Source organism: Globicephala melas, chromosome 2, assembly GCF_963455315.2.
Source record: "Globicephala melas chromosome 2, mGloMel1.2, whole genome shotgun sequence".
NCBI classification, from domain to species: domain Eukaryota; kingdom Metazoa; phylum Chordata; class Mammalia; order Artiodactyla; family Delphinidae; genus Globicephala; species Globicephala melas.
Window position 1 is genome coordinate 162,557,538 of NC_083315.2, and position 18,593 is coordinate 162,576,130.

Genomic DNA, 18,593 nt, shown 5'->3' on the forward strand with positions numbered 1-18,593 from the left:
TTTAATTCTCTACATATACAATTATAACACCTGCAAATGACAGTTGTTTCTTCCTTTCTATTCAAAAATCTCTCTCTCTCTCTCTATATATATATATATACATCTATTGAAAATATATACACATATACACACATATACATATATATATACACATATATATATATTTAGGCTCACTGTGCTGACAAACACTTCTAGTCTGTAGCTGAATATAACAGTGAAGAATAAAATAATGAAAAATATAATGGTGAAAGTGGGCACCATTTTCTTCTTCCTCATTTTAAAGGAAAACTTTCAGTGTTTCAACATTAAACATGATACTTCCTGATGACTTTCTATGCCCACAGATTGTGGGCCACACTGGGCCCACTGCCTGTCTTTGTATAGTCTACAAGCTAAGAATGGTTTTGCATTTTTTTAATTGAAGTATAGTTGATTTACAATATTGTGTTAGTTTCAGGTATACAGCATAGTGATTCAGTTATTATTTTTTTTGCAGATTATATTCCATTATAGGTTATTATAAGATATTGAATATAATTCCCTGTGCTATACAGTAAATTCTTATTGTTTATTTTATGTAGAGTGGTTTGTATGTGGTAATACCATACTCCTAATTTGTCCCCCGACCCGCTTTGGTGACCGTAAGCTTCTTTCTTTTTTTTAAAATAAATTTATTTATTAATAAATAATTTTATTTTATTTATTATTTATTTATTAAATTTATCAAAATAAATTTATTTATTTATTTTTGGCTGCATTGGGTCTTTGTTGCTGCACACGGGCTTTCTCTAGTTGCAGTGAGTGGGGGCTGCTCTTCGTTGTGGTGCAAGGGCTTCTCATCACAGTGGCTTCTCTTGTTGTGGAGCACAGGCTCTAGGTGCTCAGGCTTCAGTAGTTGCGGCCCGTGGGCTCAGTAGAAAACAGAGAAAATTCTCTGATTTATGTCAGAGAATGTTATGCTTATGTTCTCTTCTAGGAGTTTTATGGTATCGTGTCTTACACTTAGGTTTTTAAACCATTTTGAATTTATTTTTGTATATGTTGTCAGGGAATGTTCTAATTTTATTAATTTACATGCAGCTGTCCAGCTTTCCTAACATCACCTGTTGAAGAGATTATCTTTCCTCCATTGTATATTCTTGTCTCCTTTGTCGTAGATTGACCACAGGTGCATAGTTTATTCCTGGGTTCTCTATTCGATTCCATTGATCTCTATGTCTGTTTTTGTGTCAGTTGCATGCTGTTTTGATTACTGCAGCTTGTAGTATAGTCTGAAGTCTGAAAGGATTATACCTCCAGCTTTGTTCTTTTTTTCTCAGGATTTCTTTGGCAATTCTGGGTTCATATACATTTTAGGATTATTTGTTCTAGTTCTGTGAAAAATGTCATAGGTATTTTGATAGGGATTGCATTTAATCTGTAGATTGCTTTGGGTCGTATGGACATTTTTAACAATATTAATTTTTCCAATCCAAAAGCATGGTATATTTTTCCATTTCTTTGAATCATCTTCAATTTCCTTTTTCAATATTTTGTAGTTTTCAGTGCATAGGTCTTTCACCTCCTCCGTTAAGCTTATTCCTAGTTATTTTTTCTTTGATGTGATTTTAAATGGAATTTTAAAAAATTTTTTCTTTCTGATATTTCATTATTAGTATAAAGAAATGCAACAGATTTCTGTATATTAATCTTGTATCCTGCTACCATGATAAATTCATTTATTAGTTCTAATAGTTTTTGTGTGAAGACTTCAGGGTTCTCTATGTAGAGTATCATGTCATTTCCAAATAGTTACAGTTTTATCTCTTCCTTTATAATTTGGATACCTCATTTCTTTTTCTTGTCTGATTTCTGTGGCTACGACTTCCAATACTATGCTGAATAGAAGTGGTGAGATTGGGCATCCTTGTCTTGTTTTTGAATTTAGTGGGAAAGCATTTAGCTTTTCACTGTTGAGTATTACATTGGCTGTAGGCTTGTCATAAGCAGCTTTTATGATGTTGAGATATGTTCCCTCTATACCCACTTTGGTGAGAGTTTTTATCATGAATGGATACTGAATTTTTTTAAATGCTTTTTCTGCATCTGTTGAGTTGATCATGTGGGTTTTGTCTTTTCTTTTGTTAATACAGTGCATCACAATGATTAATTTGAGTATGCTGAACTATCCTTGTGACCCTGGAATGAATCCAATTTCATCATGGTGTATGATCCTCTTAATGTATTGCTGGATTCGGTTTGCTAATATTTTGTTGAGGATTTTTGCATCTGTATTCATCAAAGATTATTGACTGGTAATTTTTTTCTGTAGTGTCTCCGTCTGGTTTTGGTATCTGGGTGATGGCTGCCCCACAGAATTAATTTGGGAATGTTCCCTTCTCTTCAATTTTTTGGAATAATTTGAGAAGGACAGGTATAAATTCTTTGTATGTTTGGTAGAATTCCCCAGTGAAGCCATCTGGTCCTAGACTTTGGTTTGCAGGGAGGCTGCTTTTTTGTTTTTGTTTTTACTACAGATTCTATCTCACTTCTAGTGATTGGTATGTTCAAATTATGTGTTTCTTCTTGATTCAGTTATAGCAGTTATACTGCTATATGGATAACTACTGTTATCCATTTCTTCTAGGTTGTCCAATTTGTTGGCATGTAACTGTTCATAGTATGCTCTTATGATTTTTTAGTATTTCTGTGGTATCAGTTGTTATTTCTCCTCTTTCATTTCTTATTTGTTTAGTTGGATCCTCTTTTCTTCTTGGTGAGTCTGCCTGGAGGTCTGTCAATTTTGTTCATCTTTTCAAAATACCAGCTCTTGGTTTTATTGATCTATTGGTTTTTTTGATCTCTATTTATTTCCTCTCTGATCTTTATTATTTCCTTCCTTCTACTGACTTTGGGTTTTGTTTGTTCTTTTTCCAATTCTTTTAGTTGGTAGGTTAGGTTGTTTGAGATTTTTCCTGTTTCTTGAATAAGGGCTGTATCACTATGAACTTCCCTCCTAGAACTGTTTTTGCTGCATCCATAGATTCTGTAAAGATGTGTTTTCATTTTTGTTTGTCTCTAGGTATTTTATGATTTCTTCTTTGATTTCATTATTGACGCATTGGATTTTTAGTAGCATGTTGTTTAGTATCCAAGTGGTTGTTCTTTTCCTGTTTTTCATTCTGTGGTTGATTTCTAGTTTCATACTGTTGGGGTCAGAAAAAATGCTTGAAATAATTTCTATTCTCTTAAATTTACTGAGGCTTGTTTTCTGACCTAATGTGTGGTCCATCCTAAAGAACATTCCATGCACAACTGGAAAGAAAGTGTACTCTTTTTTGGATGTAGTGTCCTGTAGATATTAATTAAGTCCAACTAATCTACTACGTCATTTAGGACCTCTGTTGCCTTATTAATTTTCTGTCCGGATGATCTGTCCATTGATGTCAGTGGAGTGTTAAAGTCTCCTACTATTATTGTGTTATTGTCAATTTCTCCCTTTATGTCTGTATTTGTTTTATATACGTAGGTGCTCCTATATTGGGAGCATGTATGTTAATGAGTATAATATTCTCCTCTTGTACTGATTCCTTTATCACTATACAATGCCCTTCTTTATCTTTCTATTTATTTATTTATTTGGTTGCACCGGTTCTTAGTTTCAGCAGGCAGGCTCCTTAGTTGCAGCCTGCCTGGTCCTTAGTTGCAGCACGTGGGCTACTTAGTTGCAGCAGGTGGGCTCCTTAGTTGTGGCTTGCCGGCTCCTTAGTTGTGGCACATGGGCTCCTTAGTTGTGGCTCAACAGCTCCTTAGTTGTGGCATGCAGCCTCCTTAGTTGTGGCAATGTGAACTCTTAGTTGTGGCATGCATGTGGGATCTAGTTCCCTGACCAGGGATTGAAACCGGGCCCCCTGCATTGGAAGGTGAAGTTTTAACCACTGGACTGCCAGCGAAGTCCCCCTATTACGTGTTTTTGATTTGTTGTTACCACAGAGTTCTAGTGTGTTGACTTATAACTATATCTACTTGCTTTAAACTGACAGTCATTCAAGTTCAAACACATTACACAAGATCTACATTTTATATTCCCCTCCCCCACATTTCGTAATTTTGATGTTCTATTTTACATTTTCATGCTTTTATTTTACTGTTTATTATAATCATAATCACTTATACAATTTTTTTTTACTGTTTTTTCATCTACATCTTGCTCATTTAAGTGACCTTCAATCCTTACTATATATTGCCTTTCCTATTGTGATTTTTCCCTTGCCTATAGATTCTTGCTTCTTTTCTATTTAGAGAAGCTCCTTCAATATTTCTTTCAGGATAGGTGTAGTATTGCTGAAATCTTCTAATTTTTGCTTGTCTGAGAAATTCTTTATCCCTCCTTCTATTCTAAATGATAATCTTGCTGGGTAGAGTATCCTAGGTTGCAGGTTTTTCCCTCAGGACTTTGAATATATCATGTTATTCCATTCTGGCCTGCAAAATTTCTGCAGAGAAATCAGCGTTATCTTTATGGAAGTTCCCTTGTAATGGACTCTTTGTTTTTCTCTTGCTGTATTTAGAACCCTCTCTTTAACTTTTACCATTTTAATTATGATATGTCTACATGTGGGTCTGTTTGGGTTCATCTTGTTTGGGACCCTTTGTGCTTCCTGTACCTGTGTATGTTTCCTTCTTTAGGTTTGGGAAGTTTTCAGCTATAATTTCTTTAAATACATTTTCGATCCCCTTCTCTCCCATTTCTCCTTCTGGAACTCCTATTATGCATAGGTTGGCACATTTTATATTATCCCATAGGTCTCATATATTGCTTTTTTTTTTTCATTTGTCTTTCTCTCTGCTGTTCTGATTGGGTGATGTCCATTATTCTATCTTCCAGATCACACATTCTTCTGTGTCATTTAGTTGGCTATTTGTTGCTTCTAGATTGGTTTTTACCTCAGCAATTGAGTTGTCCTTTTTTTTTTCTTTTTTTTTTTTTTGAATTGTCTATTTTTGACTGGTTTATCTTTACGGTTTCTAGTTCCTTGTTACAGTGATCTGCTTTCCTATCAATAATCCTCCTTAATTCAGTTAGCATTTTTATTATCACCTTTTTGAACTTGGGGTCTGGTAGACTGGTGAGCTCTCTTTCATTATTTGTTCCTTCAGGGAATTGCTCTTGTTCTTTCAATTGGGAGTAGTCCGTCTGCCTTTTCATTTTACTTAACTTTCTCTGTCTCTATGAATTTAGGAGAGACTGTTATTGACTACAATCTTATAGGGATGTTTTTATGTGGGAGTGTCCCTGTGCAGACTATGTGTGTCCAATGCCTTTGGTGCAAGGGCTGGTTTTGGTGTGAATGCCAGCCACATCTTTCCTCAGGGTATGCTGGCCATTATCCTCTTGATCGGGAGGGGGTGGGGGTGGGGGGGAGGGGGGTGGCAGTTGGTGCTGGAGGATCTAAAGCCTGTTCAGGGCATAAGGCAGGACTCCCTCTCTGCTCCATGGCTATTGCCACCCTGTCAGGGACAGGGTCTGCTCCTCAGTTGTCGGAGTAGAAGCCCTGAGGGTCGGGCTTGACCAGGCTCTGTTGCCCCTGAGTGTGTGCCCTGCCCCAAAGGAAGTGAGTGCTGAAGCGAATGAGGCCTGTGCACTCACAGAGGACCTACATGCCGCCTGTGTAGGCATCTGCGGCTCCACTTAGAAGCAGGCTGAGGTTGCATCCCTTCCTCTGTTGTGTTCATCCCAGATCTAGCACAAGGCTATAGTGTGGAGTAGGCTGGGGGTCAGGGTACTGTGGCTGCAGGAATTGAGGCTGCACTGCTGCCAGAGATATGGGCTGCCTCTGTGGCAGTCCTCTCCCAGGACTTGTCTGCCCCAGATCTAACGCTAATCTGCAGTGTGCAGTGAGTGGGAACAGGGCACTCTCACTGGGAGACCAACTGCTGCATGCTCCTGTGTGTGCTGACAAGGGTCACCGCCACCCCAGGCCCACAGTCTGTCTCTGCGTCTTTTCCCAGAGCCTGGTTGGCCCAGATCTCATGCCAGGCTGTGGTATGGAGCAAGCGGGGCCAGGGTGTTTGCCCCATTCAGACTGGGGAGTATGGTGAGGTGGCAGACACCAGTGCAGGGCTCTCTCCACCCTATTGGCAAGTCAGCATGTGCACGCTCCTTGCAAGTAGAGTCTAGGCTGCTCTAGCCCTTCTGTCTGTCCCAGTAGTTCTCCCAGAAGGTAAGGGGGCTTGTCTCCTCTGCGCAGTTCTTAGGACTGGGATGCCCAGATGTAGCTCAACCTGCTTGCTCTCCAAGGCAAGGGTCCTTCCATGCAGACCTTCTCCTTTCAGATCCTTCCCAGGGGTGCAGGTCCTGACCTGATATCTTTTTTTTCCATCCTACCCAGTTATAGAAAAATATTTCTTGCAGTTTTGGTTGTATGGGAGTTCTGTCAGTTTCCAGTTAGTTTTCCATGAGAATTACTCCACATGTAGATGTATTTTTGACGTGTTTGTGGGGGAAGGTGAGCTCCATGTCTTCCTACTCTGCCATCTTGATCCCCCTCCTTGCTTTTACATTTTTAAACGGTTGAAAACATTTTTCAAAGAATGACATTTTGAGACATGAGAAAATTATATGAAATTCAAATTTCAGAGTCCATAGATCAATTTTTATGGGAACACAGCCACACTGGTTTGTGTTCATATTGTCTATGGCTCCCTTCATACTACAGAGGTGGACCTGAGTGCTTGCAAAACAGACAGTAGATGGTATGTGACACAGATCACCTTGCACTACTTTGGTGCACTACAAATTGCAGTGACACAATTATAACCTGATAGAATTCTGAGTCCTATGTGTATTGTCACATCATGGCATTTTATTATTTCCAGCAGAAACCCATCATGTCAAAACAAGAGAAAAAAAAGAGAAAAGTGAACTTCGAATGTTGTGTTTTTAAGGCAGTGGAGTGTGGATTACACCGCTATTGAATTAGATGGTAATGCATTATGTTTATTATGCAATGACAGAATACAAAGATACATTAACATTACCAGACTAAGCACTCATCACAATATTTTCAACTCACAGGAAAGCAATGGTCAGAAAAATCAGAAATTTAAAATTATAGCAGAATGAGGTTTTACTTACAAAAGTAAGTTTCTGAGTGGCTCATTTGTTAGACAAGCAAAGAAACTGTCTATTGGTAATGTATTAACTAAATCATTTTAGATTGCAGTAGCTGAAGAAATGTGTCCAAAAAAAAACCTTGTTTAAGACAATTAGCCTTTTGGCAAGAACAGTTGCTTAAAGAGTTGAGTGTGTTGGGAATAACACCAACAGTTAATTTAAAACAAGGCAAATACTTTTGAGTGGTTTTCTTTGAGTCTTGATAAGTCAACAGATGTTACTAATACAACTCAGTTGTTTATTTGAGGAGTCAATGGCAAGTTTGAAGTGATAAAGAATTAGCTTCTACGAATAGTTTGCATGAAACAACTACATGCTAGAATATTTTCAAAGACATTAGTGAGAAAGCAATAATCCAATACAATGTATTTTTATACCACATTGGGGTATAAAAATATGTATGGGGAAAAATGGCTTGGACAAATTTACAAATTTACTTAAAAATGTAAGTTGTTTAAAGCCTATGAGTATTCACTGTATTATTCTTTTGCAAGTATTTTGCACACACACACACACACTTGAATCATGTGTTTTAGAACCAATGGTGTTAATGGTGAACTTCATCTTCTCCAGTGGATTTAACCATTACTGTTTCTGAGTTTTTATCAGGAACAGTAGCTAAAAATCCTGACTTGCCCACACAGCAGGTTAATGGCTTAGCAATGGTAAAGTTTTATTATGATATTTTGATCTCAGAGCCAAGACTGAAATTTTTCTAAATCAAAATTGCCCTCAACTACCATTATTATTATTATTATTATTTTGGCTGTGCTGCATGGCATGTGGGATCTTACTTCCCTGACCAGGGATCAAACCTGTGCCCCCTGCATCAGGAGCACATAGTCGTAACCACTGGATTGCCAGGGAACTCCCTCAACTACCATTATTAAACACTGAATGGCTTTAGAAATTAGCTTTTGCTGCACATTTGATACTGTTTCTTAATAAATTCAACCTAAAATTATAAGGCAAAAGCAGAACTTATTTGAAACCGTTGGAAGGAAGGAAGGGAGGAAGGGAGGGAGGGAGAAAAGAAAAGAAACAACAGGCCCAAAATGGAGTCACTTGTGCTAAGCCTCACATCAACAAACCAAAACTTAATAACTAACCTAACTGCAGTTTCAGCTTCTCCCAGGAGTGGAATTTTAAACCAATCAGTCTGGAATTTCCTGATCAACAGTAATGAGGTAATCTGCATGATAGATTGATCACCCCCACCCCCCTACCCCCACCCCCAACCCCCGCCTCCTTCAAAGGAAGGTGACCTTGCCTGAAATAATCCTTTCTTTTGTTTTTGACTTTCTTGTCCCACTCTTTTTCTGCCTTCAAAAACCTTCCATTTTGTACAGCTCCTCAGAGCACTTTTCTACTTTCTAGATGGGATGCTGCCCAATTCATGAATCATTTAATAAAGCCATTTAGGTCTTCAAATTTACTCAGCTGAATTTTGTTTTTTAAACAACACTGTGGTAAAGTTATTGGAACAATTAATGTTGTTTGAATAATAACATCAACCTGCTTTATTTACTTCCTGTGCTATCAAAACTTGAAACAAGAAGTAAGATCTCCATCCCCACATAAATCTGCAAGGGATATCTTTTCATAGCCTAATCTATAGTTCTAGCATGGTGTTTTGGACTACTCCTCTTGGGCAAGCCCTGGTCTTGACTTCTGCCCCTATGCCCCAGTAGAAAGCCATAAAGAGCCCAAGTTTAATCAAGGGAAGAAAAATGCCCTCAGTGCAAAAGTGGCTTTGGCCCACAACTGCTCTTAAATTCCCTTTTTTTTTTCCCACAACTTGTCTGATAGTTCCTTTAAACTGTTCAAAGAACAGTTTAAAGGTGATTTACATTTTAACCAGCATTTTTAGTTGTTTTCAAAGGAAGAGTTCTTTCTGAATAACTTGCCCACCAGTAATAGAAACAGAAGTCTGAGCAACTGCAAGCAGATAGAAAAGTGAGTCTCCAGAGAAAGAGAACCAGGCACGGCCTTGACAGGTCATTTTTGGCCTAGGTCATTTTGTGATCTAAGCCTGGCCACACTGCTTGTCCTTGTACAGGTCTCAGTAATTAATGCCTTAAGGAAACAAAAGAATGCAGAATCAAATGACTGTTATCAATAGCAAAGATAATAAATCAATTGTAAAATCTCCCAGTTCTGTTTCAGTGGTAAAGATTAGTCAGAAGTGCTCAACTACCAGATCAACTGGAACCTAATGGATGATGATTTTGACCTTTTCTGACTCTTGTGATTTCAATCAACTAAAGCTTGGACTCTGTTGACTTTTGCCCTAATTCTATGCTGAATTCTCTTCTGCCCAAGCCCCTTCATGAATATATGCCCTTATCTTAAAACTTCCCCAATTTTGCTATTCGGGGAGACACTGGTTTGGGAAAGGTCCCTGGTGTTCTCCTTACTTGCTTCAAGTAATATAAATCCTTCTCCCAATCTTTGGCTTGATTGTGTCTTTTGGTTCGACACCCACCAAGAGGTGAACCCAGTTTATAGGTACCACAGTTACTTTTTAAAGCACCAGTTGTCCTTTTTTCATAGTTATGTGGCAGCTAATGACAGCAGTCCTCCTAAAATGCAAGAAACTAAACAATAGATCCTAGCAAACCATGTGGGTGAAGTGTAGCCCCACAGAGAGTTTCTATGTGAACCCAGAGCTATGGCATCCCCCACCTACATAAAACTAAGTAACACAGAGAGAGTAAATGGCATGATTGATTAACATACCATTTAAAATATCAGTAGTTATCTAGAAAGAATTAGGTTGCATCCCCACCTCACTTCTTATACTAAAGTAAACTTTACACAGATTAGGAGTTAAACATAAAAAATAAACCCACTAATGTACTAGAAAAATGTATTGGAAAACTTTTTAACTTTAGGGAGGATTTCTCTATGCTAGAAAACTCAGAAGTCATAAAAGAAAATGCTGATAAATTCAGCTGCATAAAACAAAACAACAACAAAAACTTCTTCATAGCAAAAAACCTAAACATAGTAAAAAAGCAAGTAACAAAGACATCAAAGTGGAAAAAATATCTCAACTCACATCACTGACCAGTAGTTCCCAAACTTTAGTGTGTATCAGAGCTACCTGGAAAACCCCAAATTGGTGGATTTCTGATACAAGGTCCTGTATAATGCATGATAATTTGCATTTCTTACAAGTTCCCCTGTAATGCTGATGCTGCTGGTCCAGGAATCACACTTTAAAAACCACTCATAGACAAAAGGCTAATTGCTGCTTTCATATGTAGACAGGTATTAGATCCTATATTAAAATAATTAGAAAAAGACCAATGTACTAATGGAAAATACGCAAAGAGCTTGAACAGACAGGTCAAAGAAAAGGAAATACAACTGTCCTCCAAACGTATGAAAACATACTCAAGACCCCTCAGTATGAGAGAAAAGCATGTTTTCAAAACATAACAAGATATCATTTTTCACCTTTTGGGGTAATAATTAGTGCTGGCAAGGGTGTGGGAAAACAGGCACTGTCACACATTGCTGTAAGGTATGTAAATTGTTATTGCCACTGTGTAAGGCATTATCTACCAAAATTTTAAATGCATATGTCTTTTGAACACTGTGAAGAATTTACCATAGAAATATTCATATTTACACATGTAAAAAATGGCAAAGGTATAAAGACATTTGCTGCAAGCAGTGTATTTAGAAGCACAATACTGGAAGAACCTAAACTCCCATCAATGATAGATTAATTGAATAAATTACAATACACAGTGGAGTATTATATAGCTGTTAAAAAGGCAATCCTGTACATTTTGATATGGAACAAACTCCAACTTAGGTTTTTAAGAGAAAAACCCAAATCTTATAAATAGTTGTTAATTCTATTAATTTTAAGCACCTATTATGTTCATCTGTTACACCATAAGCAGATAAAATTTTAAACTAAGGGTTTTTTTTTTTAAGTTTTTCTTATGTTTCCCTAAGGAAAAATTCAAATTCCAGCCTATGCAACTACTTTATGAATTGCTTACCTGACTGAACGATCATCACTTCCAGTCACGGCCAAAGGTTTAGTAGGATGGACGGCAAGTGCCCAAAGTTCACCTTCACAATGGCCTTGCATAATTAGGAAAGGTTTGTTTCTTTCATGCACCACAATTTCAAAAATTTCGCTGTCCTGTGTTCCAACTAGAATGTGGTCACCTCGCCAACAAACACTCCTTACAGACAAACCTAGTCAAATTGAATTGTATTTAAGATCAGTACTGTAATAACAGAATGCCAATCTGCCTAAACCACTGTTACTTTTTATACCTTAGATATAAGATAAAAGGAAACTGAAAGTCTTGGATCCACACATTTTCTTCATTTATCTGTACTGTTTTCTATGTGGACTATTTCTATTTTTATGTACTTAATTTCTACCCATCCTTCAGGGAATACACTCTTCTTCCTTACTGGACAACATCAGTCATAGTCTGACCACTTCCTCAGCCAAAGGCTTATAACAACAGTGTGCATCATCCACAGAGTAATTATTCAGAATTAAAGAACTGTATTATTTTTCTCTTATAATAATCTGACTTTTCTCGTGTTTATATTTCATTTCTTCAATGTGCTCATAAAATCATTAAGAAGAGAGACTTCTACTTTTTCTATATACAATCCCTTTTGTAACCTCAGGAAAGCTAGTGTTTTCCTCAGTTTTCTCATCTATATAGTATGGTCAATATTAAGCTCCTGTGTAACTTACAATGTAAGAATCAAATAAGAAAAAGTGTCAAATTATTTTGTAAACTTTAAAGTACAATAATGCTCAGCAAAACTAATGAAAACGGTATAACAGTTAACACTGGATGATCGTTATGTGCCAGACACGTCTAAATATTTTACATATATTAGCTCATTTAATTCTCTGAAATAGCTACTCTTATTCTCATTTTACAGATGAGGTATGCAGCTCAAGGTCACACATCTAATACTTCCAATCCTCTCTTATAATTCCACACTAGTGTATAATACGTTTACTTTTATAGTGAAAGATTCTGTTTTATTACATCAATTTTTAAAAACCCTCCCAAAGAAAAAATTATCTCCTGATTGCTGACAAATTTGGATGAAGGAAAAACACATATACATGAATTTAAATAATCCTAAACAAAAGTTCCCCTAGCTCTCAACACACTATTTTCAACAGTTTATTTGCTAAACAGTTTTTTTAGCGTTCTAATAGTAAAATATTTTCAAAATTTAAGGTTACCAAAGTAAGTACCTATCACATCTCTCTGTAGGTCCCATTATAACAGGCATTAGACATGAAAAGAACCTCTGTCATAACACTAAACATAGATGGTCTTCAGGCAAAATTTCTCCTCTTCAGCAGAAGGATTTTAATTAAAATGTATACAGTATGAAGGGGCAAATATAAGTCTCATTTATTTTACAAAACATACTTTTAAGTTTACTGAAAGAAACCAACAACCCTTGGTATATTTAGAATTTGCCTAGTAATGAGATATTTGTTTTGTTATTACCTTTGTACCCCTGGTCTGTCTCCCTGAGATCAATCACAGTTATTGGTTTAAAAGTTAAATCCCAAAGACGAATACAGCCATCTCTGCCACCAGTAGCAAAGCCTTCTTCACAAGCATTCATGCTAAAAATTCCCGCCTAGAAGAGGGAATAAAATAATTTAATAATATATACTTTTTAAGAAAATACACTATATATGATGGTAGAAATCCACTTAAAATTTTTTTATATGGCATAGGAATAATCAAATACATCAGAAAACACAAAGGATAATCTAGAAACAAATCTATGCATATATAGGAACTCAATATGTGACCAAGGTGGTATTTAATGAGATGGGCATAACATAAAAGAAAATTCAGTTAAACCTTATACCATATATAGAAATGAATTACACAAAAACAAAAACATGCAGACCAAATTCTAAACGTAAAAAATGAAACAAATATATTAGAAGAGTCAGAACACTTACGTAACTTTGGGCTGTGAGAGAACTTTTTTTAAGCGTGGCAGGTTACCCACCAAGGCATAAAGGAAAAATTGTCAATTTTTCGTATGAGAAAAGATATCGTAAAAAACAAACTGGGGAAATATTTGCATTGTGTATGACTGTCAAAAGGTTAATATCCCTAATATGAATAATATTGAATATGAATAATATTGAATAATAATATTGAATATGAACAAATGAATAAAGGAAAGAAAATCCAACAACAACAGTAACAAAAAAAGAGTACAGGATAAGAAAAGCCAATTAACAGAAAAGGAAATTCAAGTACAGTTGACCCTTGAACAATGCAGGTGTTAGGGGTGCCGACCTTTGTGTAGTCGAAAATTCTAGTAAAACTTAGAATTAGACCTCCACATCCAAGGTTCTCCATATCTGCAAGTTCTGCGGTATCCATGGATTCAACCAACCACAAATTGTGTAGTACTACAGTATTTGCTATTGAAAATAATTTGCATACAAGTGGACCCTTGTAGTTCAAACCCATGTTATTCAAGGGTCAGCTCTAGTCAATAAATACATGAAATTTCACAAATAGACAGGAAAGCAAACTAAAACAAATAGTTATTATTTTTCACCCAGAAGACAAGCAAAAATTTCCAAGAGTGGACACAACCTCTGCTGATGAGTATGAGGAAGAAACTGGTATTTTTATATATTGATGGTAAAAATGTGAATTGCCACAACCTTTGTTAGAATCTGCTATTTCTGGTCTTTAGGCGTTTTGCTTAAAGCAAGTCCTGCTCTAAGTGGTTCTTTAATATACTTAATATGTAATATATATTGAATAGTGATTCATATTAATATATGTAATCACTTTTCTACTTGAGATTGTCCTGCTACCAAAATGGCAGCTCTGTGCTCTCTAGCTCCCCTCACTATGTGAGGGACTCAACTGCTAAAAAAGCCCAAATCAAAAAACACTAAAAGGTTTTTGTTTGTTTGTTTTCAAAACTTTTTTGGGCCATACCGCATGGCATGTGGGATCTTAGTTCCCCGACCAGGGATCGAACCTGGGACAGCCAGGGAAGTCCCTAAAAGGGACTAAACACTAAAAGGCTTTAACAACAGCTTTTTTTTCCTGATAACTTATTTATATGAAAATCTCATGAAGTACAAAAATTAAATTCCTTTGCCACTCACTTAATGAATCAATGATATTAAAATTAAAAAGTTAATTTTATCCTAGAGCTATCCCCAAATTTCCCACTGGTAAATTGGCTACAAAAGCACTAGCTTTATTCTAATGTGGTTAATCTAGGATACTTTTAGGTTAAATTTAACAAACTTTTTTCAACAATGAAAAAGACACCATACTAAAGCAATGGTTTGAACAAAATAATAATTATACTAATTTAATTGCATAATGTTTCTTCATTGAAATCTTGAAAACAAAAACAAATTAATTCAATTGTAATAGTAGTTTTCAAGTTACTGAATTGAACAGAAAGTCTGCTATATTATGGAACCTTTTGTTCTAAGACAGGAAGGTAAGTAATTAATACCTAAAAGTATTTAAAATATTTAAATATACTTACAGTATGAGCTCCTTGTATTGTTCGTATAAGATTAATTCCTTTCCAAACATATATATCCCCATTGAGTGCACCAGAATATGTTAATTCATCCCTTGCACAGGCCAGGCACAATATTGTCTGAAGGTCACCAGTCTTACCAAAGACCCCTCGTTTTGGGGTCAGAGCATTTCCACATAAACTCCAGAACTAAAAAGTACATAGTATAATCGAATTACCAAAGAATGCTCATAATATAACCAAAAACATTTCCAATACTTTGATGCTATATTAGAGCAGCAGACTAGAAATTACCTAAGAAACTCCCTTATGATACAATAGCGTTCAATGTTCACATCCTCATCTTAGTGTTGTCATTAGCTATGTTATAGCAGATAAATCACTGTTTCAATCCTTACTGTAAGAATAAGGGGGGGTTGAACTAAACTATTTTAAAAATATGTTGTGTTTTCCTTAGGTTTCTGGAAAAAAAACTACATAATCTTTTAGACAGATTAAAAAGTTGGGAAGGGTTAGCAATGAAAATGAAGCTAATATTCATTTCTTCAGTCACACTGGCAGTCACATTTCAAACGCTCAAGAGCCACATCTAACTAGTGGTTACTCTATGGGACAGCACTGATGTGGATTCTAGAACAATGGTTCTTAACTCCTGCTGAGCATCAAAATCATTTGGATAGCTGGGCTTCACTCTCCAGAGATTCTGTCTCAATTTATTTCAGTGGTGGGTTCAGGTATATTGCGTCATTAATTTCCCCCAGGTGATTTTAATATGCAGCCAAAATTGAGACTCACTAATTTAGAAGAAAAAAATAGACTGAAATTGGGACTTACTGAAAGGAAGAGAACCAGCTATACTTATGCACAGAAATCACGGAGATTTTTAAATTTAAAAATCATACATTGATTAAAGCATTCATTAGCTATTTGAATGGATAAGTGATCATTTTTAGTTCTTTAAGGCTTCAGATTTTAAACTTAGATCTTTAGGTCTTAGAATAAGATCTTGAAGATCAGGTAAGATCTTTTAAGTACATAATATTAATAAATCATATTACTTTAAGTGGCAATTTACTTATTATAAAGTTGAACTTATTCTCTGGGCCTAACTTCTTTACGCAGAACTATCTAATGTGTATACTCCTGCCCTGCCCCATATTCATTTCTTTCTTTCTGCAAACATTAACTTTACCTGAATCCACATAAAAGAACAAAAACCCTCATCATGAAGATTTATGTTTGACTTCCCTATCTTCTTCCAAAAATGAACAAATCATTCCAAATGTGTATCTTTCTTATTTTTAAGCTTTACAAGTAAAGGAACTGCTCAGCTTTGAAAATATCAGAGAGCAACATACTAATCTCTTTTTCATCCACCTCTGTTTCTCTCTGTCTCTCTCTCTCTCTCTCGCTCTCTCTCTCTCTCTATATATATATATATACCCACGCACGTATATACACACACACACAAATATGTGTGTGTATGTGTGTGTGTGTGTGTGTGTGTGTGTGTGTATATATATATATCCTAAATTGTAGTGTGATGTGTGCTTAGTGGCAGAGAATAAGTAATCATGACTATTATAAAGCAAGACCCTTCTAGTACCTTGATATGTTTTACACCACAGCTGACCAGTTTATTTGGCTGGTACACATCCCAAGAAATATCAAATATCTGTAAACAAATCAGATTCATGGTTAAAATACTTATTTCCAGAATCATTTAAGAATCCTGTCCAAAAGCCCAAATAGCCCCAAACCCTACATATCATAAAACAATATTCCTCAATAAATAATAATCAGAACCCTACACTTCAAGATCCTATGAGAAATAAAGTATGTAAATGATAAGGAATAAAAACTATTTCTTAGTTTCTATGAACCATATGAAACTACTAGTGGAATGGAAATTAACATCTCTTTCTAATTTTTTAAAAAAATTTGGTCTATAAATAACAAGAATGATTCAACAGAAACAGGGAATGAGGCAGGTAAGTGCATAATTTCTAAAGAGGAAAGATAATTAATAGAACATACACAACACTTATACAGCCAGAAATAGAGAACATTTTTGTAGCTTTCTATCACACAGAATTACTTACATAAAAGATCCAAACATTTATTTCACAGTAAAAATTCTGTTTCTAGTTTTCAGTTTTTTTAAATTGTTTATGGGTCAAACAAAACTAACTTACATTTTGGAGATCCCCAGGCTTCATTTTTTTCTAAGGTTCCATAAATTATAAATACACACAAACAATTTTTGTTACAAAATCAAACAAGAAAAAACCCAGCTGAAATAAAATATGCATTAAATATATACTTAATAATAAATGAAAGAAAAATTAATATTTGAAAAATAATCTCATAACAGATAAAAAACAATTCTGCTATCTGGTAGTCTTTACCATGTTTCTTTGATATCTGCCTGTATAATCACCTAATATGCTTACTACCTCTAAAAATTTACCAAGTGATAGTCTTTAGTGATAATGAAGAAAGAATACATCTTATAAATTAACATTTAACAACTCACCATACATTTAATATACAGATTAAATGAAAAACATACTGATGCACCTTTAAAATACTAACCACAAAAATACTTTTCAAAAATTCCAATGACAGTACCATTTTTCATAGTAATCAGTCTATTTACTAAGTCCAAAGTACTAATGTGTGAAATGCTTTGATCTAAGTAAGTCAGAATACACAACTGTCTAATAAAATGTACCTAACACTTTAATAATTATCTAAATTGTGTTTGCGTATAACAGGCCCCTCTGAGAATCTGCTGAAAACCAAGTTTATTTTCCAAAATGCAAATACATTAAAATTTTTTATACAGTTTTTACAGATTCATAGATTTTCCCCAAATAGAATCAACAACTGTAGCTCCTGTGTTGGTTCAGGTTAGGTGATTATGCAGACAGGTGTCAAAGAAACATGGTAAAGACTACCAGATAGCAGAATACAGCAGATACACCAAAAAATCAGACATTTTAAAGAGTTTAAGACAAAGTATTCATTATATTAATTTCATACAACTTGGAATAAGGAATGTATTTTTAACAAGTTTCCAAAGTGAAAAATGTTAGGTCTCTAACATAATTTCAAATTCATACGTGCAACAGTATTCACCTTAACTATGATGCATATGTGATAAATCAAACTGAATAATAAATAGAGCCTAGGCATGAACCATTCAATTTTTAAATTTAGGTTTGAATAACTTAAAACTCATCATTTTTGCCAAAGCAAACACTGGGTTAAAGGTTTTATGCTAAAACTATACATATCAAGTCATGTTTTTGAGTACCACAATACATATACGCATCCTAAAATTTTATGAGTATTTATAACTGCATTTAAAATTTTAAATTACACATGAGCAATTGGCAATAACAAAACACAGAAACATAAAATCTCCTGACTCTTCTCTGGCTTTTTCCCACGCAGTACCCATTAGAAACTCCAAAGGAGAATACTTACTCTATCTGTGTGACCTGGAGCCATAGATAACATTTTTCCTCTTTTCCAATCCCAAACGCAAACTGCATTCTTTGAATCAAGTCCAACTGAAACCAAGCGCTGAATTATGTCCAAGAAGACCAGGGAGCAGGGGGAATAAAAAAGTAAACAAATAAAAAAGGAACCAAATTATAAATGGCAAACAAATTCTACTCATGGGTATTATAAACATCAAAACTTACACACTTATATTTTATAGACCTCATAGAGAAAGGCTGGATGTATTTCATCTTGTTAATATTTGCATATATGTGTAGTTCTTCATATGAGAAACAGAAGAAAGACTTCCATTTCTAACAGTAGGATTGACAGAACACCCTAAACATCTCTCCTGCCAAAAACT

General features: G+C 35.3%; 1 protein-coding gene across 8 annotated transcripts in view; it reads right to left on the reverse strand.

Moving 5' to 3' along the window:
• EML5 (EMAP like 5) overlaps positions 1 to 18,593 on the reverse strand; it is a 169,410-nt gene that overhangs the window by 106,424 nt on the left and 44,393 nt on the right. For all 8 annotated transcript variants that reach the window (XR_009563183.1, XM_060295159.1, XM_060295158.1 and 5 more), the window contains 5 exons: positions 18,212 to 18,310; positions 16,326 to 16,394; positions 14,723 to 14,908; positions 12,679 to 12,814; positions 11,176 to 11,377 (listed from right to left, as the gene is read on the reverse strand). Coding sequence is in view for 7 of the 8 variants with exons in the window: in XM_060295159.1 (XP_060151142.1) it covers positions 11,176 to 11,377; positions 12,679 to 12,814; positions 14,723 to 14,908; positions 16,326 to 16,394; positions 18,212 to 18,310 (692 nt within the window). In the remaining variant the exon portion in view is untranslated. The remainder of the gene's footprint in view (positions 1 to 11,175; positions 11,378 to 12,678; positions 12,815 to 14,722; positions 14,909 to 16,325; positions 16,395 to 18,211; positions 18,311 to 18,593) is intronic.